The sequence below is a fragment of the Microplitis mediator genome, chromosome 2, assembly GCF_029852145.1.
Source record: "Microplitis mediator isolate UGA2020A chromosome 2, iyMicMedi2.1, whole genome shotgun sequence".
NCBI lineage: Eukaryota > Metazoa > Arthropoda > Insecta > Hymenoptera > Braconidae > Microplitis > Microplitis mediator.
The window spans coordinates 14,978,142-15,001,038 of NC_079970.1; the positions used below are offsets into that span (position 1 = coordinate 14,978,142).

Genomic DNA, 22,897 nt, shown 5'->3' on the forward strand with positions numbered 1-22,897 from the left:
CGTCACCATTTGTGTAATGTTTTTAGGGAAAGAGAATGAGTATATCAATTAATAGCACACTGATTATTATAAAAATATATATATTGTAATTTATTTAAGTCTGATTCTTACACGTGTTCACTTAGCAGCTTTCTGACGAATAATGACGCGTAACCCATATTTAGCATCCCCTGTGCACCCCAGTGACATCTACTCCAGTACACAACAATGCGGACAAAGACAAAAGCTAGATTTTTTAAAAATCTACCTACCAAAATAGTAGCACCTAAATTTTTTGTCAATAACAGTTTTTTGTTTTTTATGAATTATATTTAAACCGAAAAAAAATTAGGTAGTGATTTTCAAAAGTAATCGTGTAATCACCAAACTACTGTTAATAAAAAAAAAAAATTTTGTCGATGAGGAATTTTGGCTGTGCCGGATTTCGGCAGTGTGGGATTCCGGTGATGTGGGATTTTAGCTGTGTGGGATTTTGGCGTTGTGGGATTTTGGCATCCACCCCTAAATTAAGAATAAAATTTACTTTGTTTTTCAATTTCTAGCTACGACAATTAAAATAACAAAACAGTTATCTATTATTGTTCAGTCGATTTATATTAATGAAATATCACATTGTATGTCAATACATAAGTGTAACAATATCAGTTAGGTATAAATATTTTTAATCTTAGAATATGATGAATCATAGATTATGAGTCACACAATCAATATATGTATAATCAAAAATATGTGACTATTTTATATCACAATCCTACAAATAAAAGAAAATTTGATTTTTCTATTAAATAGCAAACAATTTTGTATTTAAAATAATTAATAATGCAATAATAATATCAAATTTTGTCATTATTAATATTATGTCACTGAATATTCAACAAGAACATAAATTTAGGTAACAATAAATTTTATTGATTTACACTGAATAATTTTTTATTTTAACATTGTTTTTTTTTCTTTTTTCAATATGAGGATATGAATAATATTCGATCATTTTCTTATTGTAATATTTGTTTAAATGTTGGTTTATTGAGAGATACCTCCCCGTACAAAAAATGATAGATCTTCGATAGATTGGTTGTAGATCTATCCGAGATCAACGAGAAAGTCTACCATCGATCTGTGATAGATCTATATGAGAGGTCTATGATCAGCTTCTCTGGGGAGACAACTGTATTTTTTTATTTTTAATAAACTGATAGGATGATGATAGTATAAATTAACTGGAATGAAATATTTTGGTGAATTTTCATAAAAAAATAGGTTATTTCAAATAACGATCCCATAATTGACCTGTTTTATAGATACATAAATCAACCGCAAATCTGATACAGCTTTCTGATGGATCAGTTCTAAAGGCATAAGGGCGTATAAAATTTTGCTTTGTCGAATCAGCCAATTTACATCTAGACAAATTTTTTTTCGTTGTAAAATTTTTTTAGACGCCCGATCTGAGAAATCATAACAGCGACAACATGAGTGAGATCAGTGTTTCTAGATTTTTAAATAAAAAATCATTGTCTGACCAAAAACAAATATTTTTTTTTACGTGCTTAGGATTATTGGCTCCCCGAAAAGAATATGACGATTGATGTTTATGACTAATTTCTACCAGATCCACCATAGATATATGACAGCTTTCTGATAGATCTGTGGTATCATTACTACAGATCTTTAGCAAATCTACTATATATCTATGATAGCTTTCTGATAGGACTGTGGTATGATCACCCCAGATCTTTAACAAATTTACCATAGATCTATGATAGCTATCTGATAGATTCGTGGTATACTCCAACAATCTTCAGTAGATCCACCATAGATCTATGGTGGATCTGTGGTACGATCACCATCGATCTTCAGAAAATCGATCATAGATCTATGATAGCTTTTTGATAGATATGAGGTATATTAACCAGCGGCCTTTAGTAGATTCACAGTAGGTCTGTTACAGCATTCTGACAGATCTGTGGTATGATCACCACAGATCTTTAGCAAATCTACCATAGATCTGTGATTGCTTTCTGTTAGATCTGTGGTAAATTTATCACCGATCCATCAGAAAGCTATCATAGATCTATAGTAGATTTGCTAAAGATCTGTAGTAATGATACCACAGATCTATCAGAAAGCTGTCATATATCTATGGTGGATCTATCGTTTTTTGTACGGGTCTCTCTTTCCGTACGTACCTTCCATGAATTTAAATTGATTATTCATTTAATAATAATATTCATAATACCATGTTAATTTTTAATAATAAATTATTGAACTTAAATAATATTTATACGGAATTTCTTTCCATTAAATTTAGATGACGAAAGTAATATTAAATACTTTCAAAGAGTCATTCCTTTTTCGCCGACGAAAAATAATTTTTTTTTTTTTTTTATTTAGCGATTATTGTGTAATTTTATAAAAATAAGTATTTGTATACCCAGGAAAAAAATGTTCATACATGACCTTGCCTGTTCATGTATGAGCATGCCTGTTTATGTCTGACCAAGTCTGATATGTTGAATTAATTTAAAAAACTCAATTAGCGATAATTTAATATAATTAATTTAAAGCAACAAAATTTAGATTATTTGAGAAAATTTTCAGTTAATTGCAAATAACTTACAATTTGTGAGTAATATCAAAAATTTTCTTCAAGATAAGTTATAGGAAATAAAATGCTCTACAAAAAATGTCCTATAAAATTTTCCGATAAAGTTGATGGTTGCGTCAAAAAATGTAAAAAATGTAAAAATTTATCGTCAATCTAACTTTAACTTCGAATAACTTTTAAAGAAATAACAATATCGAAAAATTATAAGAGACCTTTTTTATAGAGCGTCAAATTTCCCATAGGAACATGTCTTGAACATTCAAAAGTATTGGTCCCACGGTGAGCTACAAAATTCCAAAGCTTAAAAAATAAATTTTCCCATGTTATTTAAACGAGAAATAGAAAATTGCGATGCGGCAGCTCTTAATATTAATATTAAGAATATTATAGCTCAAACTTTAACAGTATTTTTTTTCGTCATTTCCAACAACATTTTCGATACAATGAAGAAAAAAAAAATAGTCGGTTTTTTTGAATCATTCTAATGTCTATAAATATAGATATACGAATAAATGGAGTGATCTAGTACTAGCCCCTGATCGGGTATTAGATCTTTTACCTTACGTAAAAGAATTTGTAGTGACCGTAGTAATTTCTAAATATTTCAGAAGTTAATAGATGTTTAAAGCTGCCGTTTAATATATGATTTGGTGACATCTTTAAACGCGTTTACTCAAAACTACCCTTTTTATGATGGCGCAGTTAGAATTGTAAGAACCAATCGAGCAATTTTGATCTATAAGAGCTTATTTTATCCATAAGAAATACGACTACAGCCCGAACTAAGACATTTTAAATAAACCGAAAACTTCGATTATTTTTTCGAGTAAAAAACATTGGTCTCAAAAAAATTTAATTTTTTTTTTTTTTTTTTTTCAAATAATCACTTTATTATCTAAAGATTATTCATTATTATTATTTTTAACTTCCCGCTAAGAAAATCGACGATTTTCGAAAAATTCGGGAAGTTATTGTTTGCACCACGATTTGCGAAAATCGAAATTTCATCAGATGTCGACGTTTGGAAGTCCTAGGAAGCTATTCTGACTATTTTCAGAATTATGTCCGAGTGTCTGTCTATATGTGTGGATGGTTAAGGCGGCAATCGAAAGACCTTGTTGGCCATCAACTTTTCTGAAAATTTAAGATCATTTGATCAAGTAGACTCGAAAATATTGGCGAATCACGAAAAATAAATGTTTTTTTTTTAGTTTTCTATTGATTTCTCAGAAACGACTTATACGATCAACTTCAAAATCTTATCAGCTCTAGAACTCAATAAAACGCGTCGATTGACGCCTTAGCCATCTCAATTGGATAATTCGCTCGAGAGTTATCGCGGGAGAAAGAAATGGTGAAAAACGATTTTTTGCGATTATCTTTGAAACAACTGAACTAAAAAATTCCAAAATCTTATCAGCTCTGGGACTCGATAGAATACGTCAATTACCGCCTCAACCATCTCAATCGGATCATTCGTGAGATATCGTGGGAGAAAGAAATGCTAAAAAACGGTTTTTTCGAAAACAATGGTATACAAAAGAATTCTCGAAAATGTATTCACAACAATGTTTTCTAGCTCTTTGAGCTCATGAAGCTCGAAAACAGCGGGAAGTTTTGGGGCTGACCCGCAGGGTCAACCAATAGACAGATTTTTTTTTTTTTTTTTTGTTATATTAAAATATTTTAATCCAGGTTATAGCGGAACATGTCTTAAAGATAAAAAATTTTCGTATTTTCAATCAAATTGAAAAATGAAAAAAAAAAAATTTTATTATCTATAATAAATCAATAAAAATATTGTAAAAAGACCAAATTCGTTAGATCATTTTATGCCCGTAAAAAATAAAAGCATAGTGATAATTTTGTCGGCGGAAAAGGAATACCCACTCGAGTTATTTTTTTAATTTAATTGTTAATACAATAAAAGACATAAAAAAATGTATTTACACAATTTCCAGCAGAATGCAATTTCTGATAATTTATAAAATAATATACTAAAGAATAAAATAATATTTATAGATAAACGTTTACATTACTAAAAAAATTGCGTATTTTTTAACACTATTTAAACGATTAACCCGATGAAAACAAACGTTTTTGCTCAAAACAGATTTTCTTGACTCGAAAATTCATTGTTTTGATTGAAAATATATTTTGTGCAAAAACAATTTCTGGAAATGAGAAAACTTATGCTCATTTTTCACAGCTTCTGATATATCAATGAATGAACTAAGTTAAATTACTTTTAAATTTAAGGTACACGGAAAGAATTTTCGTATGAATATTGCCATGTTATTTTTTCTAAAAATTATTCTGAATCGAGTAATCTTGGGCCATTACGACTTTTTACTTTCGAATTACAAAATTTTACTCTTTCAGTGAGTAAAAATCAATCAGATTAATTTTAACTCACAATTACGAGTAAAAATTACACCTAGCGGCTATCTAAATAAATTCTCCTAATTCAATTTTTACTCGTAGGTTATGATAAAAAGTTGATGATCCAATTTATAAAATTTATATTGAATTACAATAAAAATTACAATTAATAGGCTGAAATTTCCATAAAAAATCTAAAAACCATCTAATTGCCTTAGAATATGACTTAAAATAAATATTTTGAAAAATAATAAAAAAAAAATTACTCTTATTGTGTTGAAAAAGAAAAGATACAAATTTTTTTTTAATTTTAAATTAAATATTAAGTTATAGAGAGATACAGAGATCGTCTTTTTTTCCAAGCCTACGTTTGTGTGCGTAACATGTAAGTTGTCGCGAGCAAAATAAAAGACATTTAATTGAAGCCGATATTAACCGAAGATCAACGGAGACTACTGAAATATTACTTTGCAGTTTAGAGTAAAAATTACTCCCATAGATAAGAAAATTTATTCGAGTTATAAGCAGTTTTTCATCAAACAGTTAATGGGTTTAAAAGAATGGTATATTGGGGAGTAAAAATTAATCGCATGGAGTAAAAATGAATAGATTAAGATGAGATATTCACAATAATCGATTAAATATAAGACTTTTAAAAAATAACTCAGTAGTAGAGTAATACATAGTCTAGCAACGTTAATATTTAAACAAAAAATATTAAATTTAAAACAAAATATACCAATTTTTTGCAACGGCCCAGGATTACTCGAAATTACAGAATAATTTTTATCAAAAAATTATTTCCGTGTATTATTTCAATCGATTCTCGAGGCAAGAATATATGTTCTTAATAACAATAAAAAATTAACTTCTTCGATCGAGAAGTATTTTTTTTAGTAAATTATTGTTATATCTCAATGTTAACGTTGAGTTTTACAAGTTTATTTATTGTAAATATAATAACATAAACGAAAAAATAGTCTTCTAAATAATTAATACTTTTAGTACAAATTATGCTTAGCTAGTACGTGTCTTGTATCTATTTGAAGATGACACGAAAGAAGCTCCAAATTCTTTGTTTATTGTTTCATAACTTTTTTCACTTCACCATGTGAAAATTTAAAATGAAAAACAATATTGATTTTAGATCAATTTTAAAAAATCGTTTCTTTTCGAATTTCTTGAATGAATCAATCTACGCTAAACGACCTATGCATTGGTTTCGTTGAAAAAAAATTTTTACGGCCCGTGGGCTCTTTAAAAAAAAATAAAAAAATTTGGAAATTTTTAGTCTCGCGGTATTTCTCATGTTTGCGCAATAGCGGGAGCTCTAAAAAAATTTTGATGAAAATGCATCGAAGAAAGAGATTTCAAGCTATAAAATACTTTTTTTTTAAATCTCGATACGATTATTTTTCACAAAGTTACAGCCGTGCAAAAATCACTAAAAAATTTCTAAAATTTTTCTGTTCCTTTAATTTTTTGCGTTAGTGTATTTTAATAGCTTTCGAGTTAATTAAAGAATTAGTCAAGTTTTAGAATTAATTAGATTCTTAAAAAAATTTATCGAAATTTTAAAATTATTCAAAAAATGTAAATTTATTAACAAGTGTTTTAATAAATTTTTACTTTCATTGTATCAATACAAAATTTTTTTTTTTGTAAATAACGAACAAAGTAAAAGAGTGATATGTTCTAAAATTTAATCAAATCTAACGCTTCTTTACCTTTTTTAATTGCGATTTACTTAAAACTATTAACTCTTTCAAGAGATATCGTACAATTTTTTTTTTTTTTTACAATTTTATTTAATAATTTTCTGAAACCAAAATAATTTATAAAGATTTGTATCAATTTTAAATCAATGGTACGAATAGTTTGTAAAATATTTGTAAATAAAATTAACAGGCGTTCTTACTTTTTTTCTCTCTCACACTTAATTGAGAGAACGGTATTATCTTTGTTGCTGTTGTATTATCTATTGAACAAACGAATAGTTTAAAAAAAAAATTCAAGCACACTTCGCTAGATTAGACAGTAGTGCATCTATACGCAGCCTGTCGGTTATATTTAGAGATTTTGTTTTCAAGAAAAATTCAGCCAAAAATTTCTGATAACTCCTGTTAATAAAAATAAAAAATTGTTGCAATATATTCTTTCATCGAATATATAATTATCAAGCTACTAATCCATTGGTTTAGAAATTGTATCAAATCGTGGTATATAAACTATTTCGATTACAGCAAGATTAATTTAAATTTGTTAACTTATTCATGAGTAATCGTGAATAAAAAGTTTTGAAACAATTTTTTTTTAGTTCGAAAAACTAAATATCTCTACCTATCAATGATTTGGAGCTCATAGACAGTGGGAAGTTTTAGGACTGTTCCATAGGTTTAAAACATTTTCCCATTTCTATATATACAATGGTCCTTAGTTTTCAATCATCAATAATAATTTAATTAATCAATATGATAATGATCCATATTAATAATTTTTTAAACAATATATATCAGTTATACTCTTGACTATTCTGAGTGTTATTCTGAGTATAATGCACGAAAAAAAAATTTATCGTTAATTTATTTTTTTAATTTACGCTTCACTCAGTCCACATTACCCATCAATTGCTTTAGTATTAGCCGAATATCTAAAGTAATTGTTCGTGGCCGTGTTAAAGATCGGTGCCTCTATTTTGTCAAATGTCCATGCCCTCAGACAATCACATGGATTTGAAGGAGGCACTGCTCCGGGCCAAACCGACTCTCAGAAATATTATCGTTATATCGGTAACACTGTATACTATAGTGACCCAAAAAAACAGACATTTTTTTGTTTTCAAGTCTCATATGAAAATTTGTTGATTTAACATATTTTCAAAACCCTCTCCAAAAATATTGAAAATTTTGAAAATTCCAAAAATGATTGAAATTCAGATTTAATTTTCTTTTTTTCTTTCTCATGGCAGCAATAGTTTATATCTGTAAAATAATAAATATGCTGAAAATTTTAGCCCAAAATTTAAGTAATTAAACGTCGCTCAAGAATTTTGAATGTTTCCGAGTGCTTTCTTTGAACGTTTTCGAGCAATCCTTGAATGTTAAATCATCTCAATTTTTTTACTATCAATTTATATCATAACGAATAAAAATAGAACCTGAGACATAGAAAAAATTAGTTATTTACATACTTTTTATTTTTTTATTCAATTTTTAGGCTTTTTTTGTTATTCAAATCTTACCCAATTCTATTGTTTAAGATTGTTCAGTATATTTTCGGTTATCCAAAAGTTGTATTTTAGTGAAATAATAATAATTGATGTATAAAAAAATACAAAAATTAATTCAAAGTATTAATTACCTATTATGAGTTAATATTCAAAATTCTTTAGTGACGTTTAAAAATCTATATTCTGAGCTAAAATTTTTAGCATGGCATTGATTTTACAGATAGAAAATATTTCTGCCATGAAAAAGAAAAAATTTTTAAAAAAATCTGAATTTTAATCATTTTTAGAATTTCCAAATTTATCGAGCGACCCCTTAAAAATTGTTCACCAAGTTGATTTTTGGAGAGGCCTCTTAAAACATGTGAAACTAAAAAAATTTCATATGAGACTCGAAAACAAAAAAAAAAGGTCGGTTTTTTTAGCTTACCCTACTGTATACTGCAGGATATTGAATACACAGGTAACGCTATTGGATGTCATGTACCGACATACATACAGCGGCGATATTTTTTTGGAAAAATACTGTTTTCTGTATTGAGTACATCCGTACAGTGGCGAACTTGACGTAAGCGTAAATGTTTATATAATAGTTGTCATATTTAAATGAAAAAAATTTTTAAATATCTAATAATATGTTCAATTGAATGCACATACATTTTGTGTAGATCTATGAAATTATAACTGAATTGTTACTATATTGAAATAAAAATATTTTTAAGTAATAATATGAATAAGTGTCACTGAATTAATGGATTAACTGTGAAAAGACCAGACAATTTTTATCTCAAATTACTATTTAAAAATTTAATTTTTTTTTTTTTTGTATTTTGAAAACTCATATAAGAAAAAAAAATATAAAACTAAAGTATTTTAAACACAGCTAGTGACTGATATTATTGTTTCATTATAATTTTTAGCAAAAATATATTCATACCATTTTACTAATTATAAATTATCTTATTATAAAGAACTGTCAAATTAGATTTAACGTTACAAAATTAATTATAGAACATAATTCATTTCAAATCATGTTAAATGTTATTATAAACATTAGCTTTCATTAAAATTAATTATATTTCGGTAAATTTTGAGGCAGCCGATCGACATAATTCGTCGGAAATTGTCCTTTTTTACCTTGATATTCACCATAAAGCCAATCGTCTGATATTTTTGATAAAACTTTAATCTTTGCACCTTCCTAATAAAAAAAAAAAAAAAATAAAATTTTTAAAAATCAAACTACAATTTATGGAAACTTTTATATATACCTCAAAACTTAAATCTTCCCATGTTTCTCCATTGAAAGTATACAATGCATTTACAATATTGGGGGATTGTTCTGGCAATGGTACCGTAATATCTATAAAATTTGCAGGAAACATCCCGGTATGATTGCCCACTTGACCTTCCAGCCATTCATCATTAATTTTCTTCGTCAAAATAACAATATCGCCTTCTTTTAATGCTAGATCACCAGGCTGAGTTGCTTCAAAATCATACAACGCAATACCCTGCGGTCTTGGTGTTTTTTGTGTCTATTGATTTAGAAAAATATTTTATAATACTAATTTTCTAATTACATTAAAAATAATCTGTACTATTAAGAGAATAAGGAAAATGTTGTTCCCGCCATATCTATATGATAGAATTAGTTAATGTTATTGAAATTAGTATCATTAGATAGGTTTTGACTTGAATTTGTGCCTTTTCATACTTTAAACTCTTTTTAATTGCCAAGTATTGAGCTAAATAGATTTATCTATATCATTCGAATTACATTTAAATTACGCGAGAAAAAAGACGATCGTGTTTATTTTCTTTAAATAAATTAATACTTTAATTATTCTGTCACTAAATATGACTGAATGTCACTGAATATATAGCTATATTATTTATATTGCGTTACTTATTCCAAAATGACAGATTTTTATACTCTCTTTTGATTTTAGGAAACTTCTAAAAGCCAAAAAAATGTGCATAGAAAAAAAAAGGATTCATTGACACAAAAAATCTTTACTCGCCTAAAGAAAATTTTTACTTACCCCAATAAATATTTTGCATTGTGAATTGAAAACAAAAATTTATTTAAAACTTATTAAATTATTTCTTGACCAAAAAGATCTTTTCTCTCCCCAAGACAATTTTTGTATTTAATTCATAATGCATAAAATTTTTTGGTGCAAATTAAAATTTTTTGAGGCAAGAAATTCTTTTTTTCTGAGTATTTTATAAATTGAGTGGTGATACTTGGGCAGTCACGTAGTGACTGCAGGTTGCTCGTAAACACTTAAAATACTTACTGTTGGACACTCTATTTGTGTTAAATATTCTGGTGGAGGTGCTGGTGGTGGAATTGATGGCATCGGTGGTGAAGAATTACCATGAGAAAATGTTTCATTGAATTTTGTAGGCCATGTTGAACTTTCATTTAATTTACAAGAGTTATTTACAATTTTATGATTTTTTTCACTTGAAGAAACACTAAAGTTTGGAACAGTTGGCGCTAAACTAGTAGTAAGTAATTTAGGAGCTGGTGGTTTTGGAGGTCGAGCACGAATTATTGTCGGCATCGTTGAGACATTGGTCGTCGTCGATGCTGGTGTAAATAATTGCGTTGGGCCATTGTTATAAGCGAAAAAAGAAGCTTCACCAATATGTTTAATACCATTTGTCATATTTGTAGTGGTACTTTTTGATTGTGAAAATGGATCAAAATTTGTATTTTGTTTCCACGGATCATTTTGAATAGTACGTTTAGCTAAATTGCCAAAAAAATCAAAATCATCTTCAAAGGCACTTTCATTTTGTGATGTATTACCACTATTTGTAAATACAGATGGATTTGAATTTCCATCACTCCCAAAACTATCGATACTAACACCATCACTACTTGATCTTGTGGTAAATGTAGGAGATCCAGGAGGGCTTAAATCAATCAATGATACTGTTCCATCTGGTAAATTGTTTGATTGACCATTTGTAGTTGATGATCGATTATTAGAATAAAATGATTTCACTTGCGACTGTTTAGCAGCTCGGATTCCAAATAAATTTGTAATAAGTTCTGTTGGTCTAGTCTGAAATGAAACAAAAAAAAAGTATTTATACCTATAAATACTATTATATCATGAAAACAATTAATTTTTTGCACAATCTTGAAATATATGCACCACAGATTTTTTAAGCTGAAATTCCCTGACTTTTCCAGGTATTCCAGTCAAATAATTAAAAAATTCCCTAACTATATGTCGTAATATTAAATTATTGGAAATATTTATTTAATTCAAAATAAAATGGTACAAGTCAGTTCAATAAATAATTAATCATTGTCGTTAAATTAAATCTTGTTTTATTATTTATCAATAATCAATGGTTTTTTTTCTGACAGCCTTTTTAATTCAAACTGCTTCATTCTTTCGCTATTGAAATTAATGTCTACTAATTTTTTTTCAAGACGGTATTACAATCGCATTCGCGCCATGCCATTTTTGAACAGTTTTGACAAGAAAAAAAAATTTATCGGATTTTTTCAGTCAAAAAAAAAAGAAAGTAAAAGTTTTCGAGCTCTGTGACGAAATTCCCTGACTTTTCACTGATTTTTCCATTATAATTCCCTGATATTTCCAGGTTTTCCAGGTTTACCAAAAATGTGGCCACCATGTATATGAAGAAAAACATTTTTTTATCTAAATTTTCCCTCTTAATTTGTATGTTAACAGATTTCTCAGTGAATTATTATTTTAATATTGAACTGAATAAGAATGATCAATCATTATTGTTTTTCCTTCTTATAAGATAAACTTTAAAATAGTTTTATTTTGTTTACTTTTTCGATAATCGTGTGTGCTTCTAATAATTTTTACAATTATTAGATTTGATTTGAAAGATCAAAAATTAGAATTTTTTAAATAAATAAATTCAATTTATAATACTTCTTTCATAAATAATTCAAGTATGAATAGAATCGTGATATTTTTATTTCTTGTGAAATCAATAGTCTATCTGGATAGTTATTTAACAGCAAATTTTTATGAAAAATTGGTTTTTTATTTCTAATAACTTAGGAGATTTAATAATTTTATTTTGTGATAATTTTTTTCAAGAATTTAATACTCATATATTTTATAGCGTAAAACGAAACAGAAAATTATCAAATATAAAATAAAAATTCTTTTTTTTTTTGTAACTTAAAGCAGAATTACACTAAATGCATTTTTAAAAAATTAATAGGTTTTTAAAGCTAATAATTTGTCAAAAAAATATAGTATTTATTACTATCATATTTAGTGGTTAATAAAATTTTTAAAATAACAACTCTCAGCTAAAATACGGATGAAGAAATTTTTTTGATGCATATACTTAAAGATAGAGAGGTGAGATAATACTAGCGCTAATTATACATATGAAAGAAAAAAAAATTAATAATACTAATATTAAAATTAAATATATGATCTTACGGGTTTTTTTGGTTTATTAAAATTATTTTGAATGTTGTCTTTTTTTATTCGAGGAGGTGGTGGCCGTGGAGGTGGTTTCTTTTTTTGAACTGGTTGAGGTATTGTCAAAGGGCCAAACGGGTCACTGAAAAAATAAAAGTCGATATTACAGCATAAATAAAATAAATAATTTATATCAAACGTAAAATGCAATCTAAAAAAACTCCAGATTTTAAGAAAATTAACTTTGCCGTACAAAATGTAAGTATATATGGCAGTTATATTTAAATTAATTAACAATAAGTCTACTAATTGAGTTAAATGGAAAATTACTTAGAAATATTATTATTATTAGGGGGAACCACTAGTTTGATCACCTGAAAAAAAGATGATTTTTGGAAATTTTTTTAAAGAAAACTAGTGCATGAAATGTTTCAATGCTTTAAGGATGTATTTGTGGATATAGAAAAAGTGGGATCAATACAAGATTAAATTCTTGGACAAAAAAATTCAAAATTCAACGAGTTATTCACAATCTCTCAATACTCCAAAAAAAGTCACCTCACTACTGCAGTGATAGCAACCTTCGCAGTACATGAAATCAAAAAAACCAACAAGTTTACTAAACAAGAAGTTATTTCCCTCACCATGACTTTCGGACTAAAAAAAAAAATTCAAAGTTAACAAAATGGTGTTTTTAAAAAAAAAATTTAACTTTTGCGTGAACATTTGACGATTTTCAATCTACCAATATTACATTTGTTATTTAATCGGAAAACTGGGGGTTCATGGTACGTAAGAACATATATAAAAGGAGCTACAATTCGAATCAAATCGAGAACCGATAAGCGGATGCTCTTCAGATGGCTGCGACTCCAAAAAAAAAAAAATGATTTGAGATATGCACTTTAAGTTTTAGTATATTATTTTTGAAGGTATAGACTATCGAAATATGCAAAAAAAAAATAATTGATTTTTTCAAAATTTCACACTAGTGACCCACCTAAATCTTGTCAAATTTATTATTTAGCTAATAGTTAACGTTTTAAAAATATTAACTAAAAAAAAATTTTTTCTTAGCTAGTTATAAGGTAAAAGCCTCTATACCCGCTCAGTACCATTAGTCGCCCACTTTAACTGTTTAATGCGTTTTTTATACTTTTTATAAAGACAAATTTCAACTAAAAAATTTACTATCGATAAATAATTATTGGTGGTTTTAAATGTATTAAAATATAATGTATCAAATCATTTTATAATAGATTATAAATTTAAATTAAGTGACTGTTTTTAAAATCGCGCTTAGCTGGGCATTTTTTACTTTGACGTTCATTCGTTAGATCAAATTTAGGTTACATCAAATTTTTTAAGAATTGCTATAACTATATCTTATTAAATATATTTTTAAAATTCATGAAATTTTATATTATGAAAGAATAAAGTAATTTAATTTATAAATTATTTTCCAAATCAATAAACTTATCATAGTTTAATTGACATTGTCTTTGAGCGACTACAGGGCCATGTGTTGATCGAGTAATAGTACATCACAACTTTTAGTGAGCGACTATGGGTACACTCAAGGTCCTTGTTTAAAAAGTTAATAATAATTAATTATCAACATTATTCTTCAAACTTAAATTTGATTCTAATACTCGAAACTTCAAAAAATAACCATAAAAAAAATATGGTTTTTCATTTTATTTAATCATTTATATTGAGTTATTAAATCTCACTCCAATAAAAAGTGAGCGGGTATAGGGGCTTTTACCTCATACTGTTACATAAATTTATTAGTAAATAATCTTACTTGTTACTCCATGTATTATTTCTTTGATCAATTGAATTTCCAGGAGGTTTAGGTGCTGTTCTTGTTGGAATCGGCATTTCTATAAGCAAATAAATATTAATAATAGTGATAATAATAACAATAATAATAATAATAATAATAATAATAAGTAATTGAAAAGGAAATCAGTATGATGCACTACGTCGTACTTAAAACGTATTGATACAAACGTAATCACCTGACACTGAGCAGTACCGAGCGTCACGCACGCATACATGTAAATATTACTCACAATGTATCTATAAAATGACTGTTACATACTTGATAAGTAAAATTATAATTGATTCAATAAAATCCAACACATTTGATCTCACTTACAAACAATTATAACATTTAAATAAATAAACAAAACGCCCATTATAGATAAGTTTAATATTTTAAATATTATTCCCAAGGCACAAAGCTGTCAATGTGTTACTCCTTTCAATAGTGATATAGTGACAATATTATTGATATATTACGCCTATGACTTTGTTTGTTTGACATTTAAACAGCCGTTATCATCTGCTACTTAACGACTTTATCTTTAATATCCCATGTCTAAGAAGAATGAAAACATACCACTACGTCTTGATCGCATTCCTCGAATCATCTTCAATTTTCCTAAAACACTTTCGCTTTTTTCTCAATGGCCGTTAAAAATATCATAAACCGTTATGAGCTGAATGATTGGACCGTTTTAAATTATGGCGACAACCTGTGATATAAACCTCACCTGTCCGAACATATGCAGCCATTTTATACTTTCAGCAATTTCAGCGCTCACCATTGCTGTTGTACAACTTTTTTATTTTTTTAACTGAGTTGTGTGAGGTCAACTTTTTTTTTTGTTATGATTATGAAATATATTTTAACTACAGTTATTGACTTTATCATTTGAAAGTTAGATATGTACAGTAGTGACATCTCTTTTTTTTTATAACCCCTAATAGCACAGTTTGCTTTAGCAAAAGTTTCCTTGAATTTGTCGTCAAATTTCCGTCAACTTCAGGCTTTTCCGTTTTTGACAATTTGTGTGCAACTTGCTATTCAATTTGACGTAAATTTACTACCCGAATTAGAATGCAAGTTTACTTCAAAAGTTGACGAGAAAAAAGTTGTCGTCAATTTTCAGGCAAATTTTATGTCAATTTATCGTTAATTTGACTTGAAAAATTGTCAAGTATTTTTTTGTCGTCAAATTGAAGAGAATTTTATGTATAAATTTGCTTATCTTCTGAAATGGTAAGAAAGAACATTACCGACTTTTTTTTATCGTACAAATAAGTTACCTCTAAATTGAAGAAAAATTAGCAGCAAATTTTTCTTCTTAACTTTTACTGTGGAATTGTTGGCAAATTCAAGCAGCAGATTTCAGGTAATTTCAACATCAAATCACTGTCAATTTCAAGCTAAAGTGGCTGTTAGGGGTGCTATTAGGATAGAAATCCAATAAGTTGACGGTCACTTTCTGAGAAAATTGGTGGCCAAAAGTTGGCAATCCATAAGTTGACGGAAAGTTGCCTTCAGAAACCTGCTTTCGAATTGCGGCTCATCCCTGGCGCCAACTTCCTCAGAAAGTTGGCGGTAACTTGTAGCCAAAAGTTGCAAAAGCTAGAGTTGTCGACAACTTGTCGTCAACGAGCAACTCGTGCTATCAGGGAACTTTTGCTGTGAAATTGTCGGCAAATTCGGGCAGCGGATTTCAGGTAATTTCAACATCAAATTACTGTCAATTTCAAGCTATAGTGGCTATTTGGGATACTTGCGTGCAAGTTGATGCGAATCTACTGCCGTCATCTGAATGTAATTTGCCGTCAATTTGAAGTGAAACTTTAAATCAACTTAACGTCATTCCCTATCCAAAAATTCCCATAGAATCCACTCAACTGCGACAGAAACCGCATAGAAACCAATACAGTCTATAGGATTCTATGCGGTTTTTGTCGCAGTTGAGTGGATTCTATGGGAATTTTTGGATAGGGTTGTCTGACAGTAACACTTGTAGTCAAATTAAATTCAAATTACAGACAATTAACTGTCAACTTAAAGGTAACTGCTTGCTCTCCAACACTTTCATTTAAGTTGGCTTTAGAATACGGCAGTAGCTTGAAGTTAACTTGTGGATAAGGTGGCTATCAGGGTACTTTAGGACAACATAGAACAATAACTCGCATTGACGGATACGTGGAAAATATTATTTTAGCTCATGATGATGTCGAATTGTGACGGCATTTTTAGTAAAATATACTTTATTTTCATTTTTATTATATCATTTATAAGTAATAATCAAATTAATTTTATAAATTATATAATAAAAATAAGTTAAAAACTCTTTTTAAATAATTTATTTTATGAATTCTAGAACAATTAAACTTCATTCTGATGCTTACAATATATAAAACGTCATATTAAAATGAAAAATAAGTAAAATACCAGTGATCAGCCTCATCTAATTTTATAGCAAAATAATTTAACAGTTTTGAAATAAACAGTTTAATACTAAATCCATCTAGGCTTAAAAGGAGTACAGAACTACAAAAACTATAATACTTTATTTGGATCTTCAGGTTTTTATACATCTTTACTTTTTAAACTTAAACTTTAAATTTAATATTTACCTTTTTTTTTATATTTATTATCTTGTTTCTGTTTTTTATTGGATTTAAAAAAAAACATTTAAATTATTACGAAAATAGATTTTCGAAATTTAAATATTTTTATAGTAGTGAAAAGCAGAGACAAATAACGCCCTCTATTAGATATACTTGATATGATCGAATCTATATATAAGTTATATTTTCTGTGACCGAACGATTGAAGCGCTGCTAGTTAAAAATCATTTCATTATTCTTGATTATTTCTTATTCCTCAAAGTCAAGGTGTAGAGTGTAGATTGTTTCTCGTTTCTCCATACATTATTCAGAAGTTGGCGCGAGAACATTAACCGCATTTACTGAGGGCAAAGATTTTTATTTAAAGATCTAAATTATTTTGATATTTTTTTTTTTTTTTGTTTAATCGTGTCTTAAAAAATAATTTATCAGGATGTTTTGGGGTAAGTTATTTAAATATATTTATTATTTAAAACAATTTATTTATTATACCGGTACCTGTTTCAAATATGGCGTCGCCATGTGGTTTTAAACCTCAATGAACATGCAAATTTTTTTTTAAAGTTTTAAATGCTGTTTAACATCACGATCCTGAAATTAACGAACAATTAAAATTTTTCGATTTTTTTTTTCAAAAACTTGATTAAAAAAAAAAAATTTAATAAAAATATGCACATGTAGAAAATTTCAAAAACTAAGTGCAATTTTTTTAAGTATTTTTTTTTTTATAATTTATCGTTTTTGAATAAATCCGAAAATTATTAGACATCGGCTAATTTCAGTATCATGTTCAATATCTTGATTATATTAAAAAGGTATTTTTATTATATTTTATAGGATTGATAATGGAACCAAACAAGCGGTACACGCAGACTGTAGAAAAAGCGTTCCACGTGTCTATGGCCACTCTTGATGTTACAACCGCAGGTAAAATTACTTCAAATAACGTTCAAGTTTTTAAATCATTTAATTGTAATTTATAACATCACTAAAAACTTTTTATTATTTTTTTTTTTTAATTTAATTTTAGATGACGGCATTGTACAGGTTATGTTGTGTTATGATAACCGCAATTACCTTTTGTGTAATTTGCAAAAAAGTTCATCTACGCAAGTTGGACTTGATTTAAATTTCAAAGAAGGCACTAGAATTTCATTTACCTCAAATGGTCGTGGACATGTGCATTTAACAGGTTACTTGATACCCGATGACTTAGAGGATCTAGAACAAGATTTAGATGATGATTTAGAAGAGGAAGAAGTTCCTGAACTAGTTGGTAAAAACGATAAACGCAAAGCTAAAGAGTCACCTGTAGATAAAAAATCACTAAAACGTTTAAAGTCATCAAAACCTGAGTCGTCCGATGATGACGACGACGACGATGATGATGATGATGATGAGGAGGAGGAGGAAGATCAGAGTTTATTGGAAGTTGAAGATGATAGCGATTCTGACGAAGAAGTCGAAGATGAAGAAGGTAGCGATGAAGAAGAGGATGATGACGAAGATGAAGACGATGATGAAGAAGAAGTAAAACCTCAATTGAAAACTAAACTGAGTAAACAACAAAAAAAACAACAGCAACAGCAACAAAATCAAAGTCAAGAAGACAAAGCTCGCAAGCAAAATAACCTGGTTAATGGAAAAGATAAGAAAGAGCCCAAGAAAAAAAACAATGAAGATCAGTCGCAAAAGGAACAAATGGCTAAGAAAAAAACGTTAACCGGTGGTGTAGCTATCGAAGAGCTCAAAGTTGGTACTGGGGCACCAGCTAAATCAGGCAAATTTATTTCGGTTTATTATGTTGGAAGATTAAAAAATGGCAAGAAGTTCGACTCTACTACAAGTGGAGATGGATTCAAATTCCGTCTTGGTAAAGGCGAAGTTATCAAAGGATGGGATATTGGTGTACAAGGCATGAAAGTCGGTGGTAAACGACGCATCACAATACCCGCACCTATGGGGTATGTATAATTAACTACTTTTAATAATTTAAAAAAATATTTTCTTGAAAATTTAATAATTTTTATAAAATAATTTCAGTTACGGCGCCAAAGGCTCGCCACCAACAATTCCAGGAAACAGTACTTTGGTATTTGAAGTAGAACTTAAAAATGTTCATTAAAATTTATCATTATAATTAAAATAAGTATTGATATAATTTTTTTAAAATACAGTATAAAGTTATTTTACATGACTCATTTACACTATCATTTATAATCTTCATCTAAATTAAATAATGTGCCATTTCTAAATCAATCATTCCATAATACATTACCAATAATACCTTCACACCCATCATCTGTTCTTGATAATAACAAAAAAAAATACAGGCGAAAGATAATGACTATTTTATTAGTTCATAATTAACTTAACATTTTGTTTATAGTTAAATAATATATTTTGTAATACAAAACATTTACAATTTAGTATATATTTTTTTCGCTATTGTGACATGACAAACTGCATTAGACTTGATTTTTAATTGTATTTGGAAAACTTTCAAAAATAAAAAAATTAAATTGAATTCTGTTTGAATTTTATAAACTGATAAAAAAAAATCCTTTAATTTGGTGGAATAGATTTTTTTTTTTTTTTTTTTTTATTTTGCGTTAATCGAAATTTTATGACATAAGCAGAGCCAGGATTTTTACTTTGATTTAAAAAAAACAATTAATGATTAATGCTGTCGAATTTTTTATATTACGGCGGAAATATTGGTCGTATAAAGAAATTATTCAAATAAAAGTTGTTTAAGATTTAATTTTATAAAAAAAAAATGTCTCTTACAATTTTTTTGTAGAACTACTAAAAAAGCCGTAATTTCAAAATTAAGATTTCCATAATTATCAAAAATTTAAATCATTCATTATGAATCTTAATTTTGTAATTACGGTTAAAATATTGGTCGTATAAAAAAATCATAAAAGACATTTTTTTTGTAAAATTAAATTTCCTATAACTTTTTTTATAAGACCAATATTTTCAGCATAATATCAAACATGAACCATTCATTTCGAAATTGAGACAAAAATCTTGTCCCTAGACATAACAAATGTGAAATTACGAAGGATTATTCAATTTTGGATATTTTTGGATTTTCCCAAGCCATTGAGCAAACGCCATTTTCACATTTTTTTACTAACTCCGGTGGCGCTTTATCATTTTCAGAATCTGATCGATTTACTCTGTATTTCCATAACTTTAATACAATCGGCTGTATTAAAAATCTCCAAATCAATAATAAAATTGGTATGAAAACACATGGAACACACACCATTATTTTATATTTTTTTAACCTAGAAAATAGGTTATTTTTTTATTAAGTGAAAACTTATATATATTTATGGTATTATTAGGTTATATTTTATAATTAGTAATATTTACTTACTTATAAATGCTCTATACATACATCACTATCGTTTTTAATTAATCATGCTCATAACCTCAGACAAGCTTGAAATTTTGTGTGGCAGTTAGAGATTGCGCATGCGCTCAATCAATTCTGTCATTCGTGTAGGGGGGGGGGGGGTCAGGCTAGAGCCATTCCAAAACACATTTGTTCGAAGTAAAATATGGAATATTTGACAAGTTGACGAATAAATAATTTCGTGGAAAAAAAAAATTAGTGAATAAATTAAATGTATAAAACTTGCGATTTGTAACAATACAAATTTACGAAATAATATAAATTAAAAAAAAAAAAAACAATTGTAGTATGTAATTCACATCGAAATAACATTTACAAAAAATAATTAGTTATAGAATAATAATGATGAGTATAAATAAATTAAAAATTAAAAACAATGATTATCACAAAAAATTATGTATAAATATGTATACATTATTTTTCTATGACAATCGTTGTATTTAATATTTAGGTAGATTAGGGCGTTTCAAAAAAAAACAAGTTTTTATTTTTTTTTGAAACCACTCAAAATTTTTCGTTTAGATGACAAATAGGCCTCTGAAAATATGAGCCTTATTTAATATTAATATTTAGGTTGTGTGGCTCGCACTTTTCGATTTCCCATAAGATCAACACAGGAAAAAAATTTTTGTTTCTTCTGATTTTTGTAACTAATGAACTATAAATTGCATTGTAATGTCCATCAAATATTTTTGTAGAGAATTTGACGCTCTACAAAAAAAGTCTCTTATGATTTTTTGATAAATCCATCTATTCGAATGTTATTGGAGCTGAAAGTTAAATCTATAGTAAATTTCGAGATCTTTTTACTTTTCCAACAAAACTATCAGACTTATCAAAAAATGTCATAGTACCTTTTTTGTAGACAATTTTATTCCCTACAAATTATTTCCAATGAACTTCATTTCGATTCCGCATTGTTTTCTAGTTATTTTTATTTTAATGTTAAGTTTTCAAAATCGATTAGAAGACTATTATTTTTATGAGCTTGGAATTAAAATGAAAATAACTAGAAAAATGTCGAATTTGAATGAATTTTATTGAAAATAATTTGTAGGGAATAAAGCTATCTACAAAAATGGTCCTATGACATTTTTTGATAAGTCTGATAGTTTTGCTGAAAAAGTAAAAAGATCTCGAAATTTATTATAGATTTGACTTCCAGCTCCAATAACTTTCGAATAGATGGGTTTATCAAAAAATGATAAGAGGCATTTTTGTAGAGCATTCAATGCTCTACAAAAGTATTTGATAGTAATCACAATGCAATCTATAGTTCATTAGTTTCAAAAATCTGAAGAAAAAAATAATTTTTTCCTGTGTTATTCTTGTGGGAAATCGAAAAGTGCGTTCGGCACAACCTTAATATTGATGTTAAGGGCTCATATTTTCAGAGGCCTATTTTGGCATCTAAACGAAAATTTTGAGCCTCATTTCGAGAAAAAAAAAATTTTTTTTTTTTGACGCCCTAAGGTAGATTTTTCTAAAATTTAACTATAATAATGTCCTCATGTTCGTTTTTTCAAGGAATTTTGCCATAACTTATTATAATTAGTTGAGTGGGTTCCAAAAATACCACTCGTTAAAACACTTATATTTATATTAGGGTGCTCCGTTTGAAACGAACTTTTTTTTTTGTTCCCCATCGAAAATCTTGCGCTACATGTAAAAATAAAAATTCAGTCCAATTTTGAGTTCTTAATATTAGTTTTAGAACTGGAACAACCTCGCTAAAGTTTTCCCACGCTAAAAGCATTGAATCTCGATTTTTTCTTTTTTATTGAATAAAACTCAGCCCCATATTAACGTATTTTGGTGGTTCAAAGTTTTATTTGAAGAGAACTGTATGTTTGAAAAAACCTGCATTTACTTAATCGTATCTTCTACTGCGTGAAAGCCTTCCTATAAAATTAGTGGTTTTTTTTGTTGGTTACTTTTAAACGGATGACTTTCAAGAAAAAAAAGTACACTATATTTTTAGTAGAAACTTAAGTTTTCTACGAAAAAATTCATATAAGTCGAATCTCTAAAATCAATATTTAAAGAAAAATATCAACTTCAAGTAATCAAAATTTAAAATTTTCACATAAAATTTTCTACACTTATTCTATGGATAATTATCTTCATCAAGTTCAAAGATGAGATGAATAGGTCAATTAGTTTACAAGATATGGCTGTTTGAAATTTTTACGATTAAAAAGAAATCGTTTTTTCACTATTCAAGTTTATAAAACTTTAATTAATTCAGTAAGCTTTAATTTTCGATCATAAGCTGAATCTTTTTACTATTTCTTCCACTAACTTGATAGCCTTGAAAATTTGAACAAAATTAAGAAAATTACTAAATATCGTTTTAATGGCTAATAACC

At 27.7% G+C, this 22,897-nt stretch overlaps 2 protein-coding genes across 5 annotated transcripts; one reads left to right on the forward strand and one right to left on the reverse strand.

Moving 5' to 3' along the window:
• Window positions 1–575: 575 nt before the first annotated feature.
• LOC130663134 (abl interactor 1) lies at window positions 576–15,345 on the reverse strand. 4 transcript variants are annotated; one of them, XM_057462227.1, is made up of 6 exons: window positions 15,220–15,345; window positions 14,466–14,544; window positions 12,677–12,800; window positions 10,520–11,296; window positions 9,488–9,754; window positions 576–9,417 (listed from the first exon to the last, which is right to left on the reverse strand). In XM_057462227.1, the coding sequence occupies exons 1-6, from the start codon at window positions 15,239–15,241 to the stop codon at window positions 9,286–9,288; spliced, it is 1,401 nt and encodes a 466-aa protein (XP_057318210.1). In that variant the 5' UTR covers window positions 15,242–15,345; the 3' UTR covers window positions 576–9,285. The 4 variants fall into 4 exon arrangements, with proteins under 4 accessions (XP_057318210.1, XP_057318209.1, XP_057318212.1 ...); XM_057462226.1 differs by having other exon boundaries at window positions 15,066–15,306; XM_057462229.1 differs by lacking the exon at window positions 15,220–15,345 and adding an exon at window positions 14,766–15,036.
• A 2,011-nt stretch (window positions 15,346–17,356) lies between these two features.
• Window positions 17,357–19,612, forward strand: LOC130663515 (46 kDa FK506-binding nuclear protein). Its single transcript, XM_057462776.1, has 4 exons — window positions 17,357–17,541; window positions 17,936–18,025; window positions 18,129–19,062; window positions 19,142–19,612. The coding sequence occupies exons 1-4, from the start codon at window positions 17,532–17,534 to the stop codon at window positions 19,221–19,223; spliced, it is 1,116 nt and encodes a 371-aa protein (XP_057318759.1). The 5' UTR covers window positions 17,357–17,531; the 3' UTR covers window positions 19,224–19,612.
• The last annotated feature ends 3,285 nt before the right edge of the window (window positions 19,613–22,897 follow it).

Bases quoted from the DNA above. Each gene is read 5' to 3' on its own strand.
- LOC130663134 (XM_057462226.1), bottom strand. From the start codon at position 15,096: ATGATTCGAGGAATGCGATCAAGACGTAGTG. The intron at 14,545-15,065 runs GTATGTTTTCAT...ATTTGCTTATAG, and splicing joins AATGCGATCAAGACGTAGTG to AAATGCCGATTCCAACAAGA. The intron at 9,418-9,487 runs GTATATATAAAA...TTTTTTTATTAG, and splicing joins GGGAAGATTTAAGTTTTGAG to GAAGGTGCAAAGATTAAAGT.
- LOC130663515 (XM_057462776.1), top strand. The intron at 18,026-18,128 runs GTAAAATTACTT...ATTTAATTTTAG, and splicing joins TCTTGATGTTACAACCGCAG to ATGACGGCATTGTACAGGTT. The intron at 19,063-19,141 runs GTATGTATAATT...AAATAATTTCAG, and splicing joins ACAATACCCGCACCTATGGG to TTACGGCGCCAAAGGCTCGC.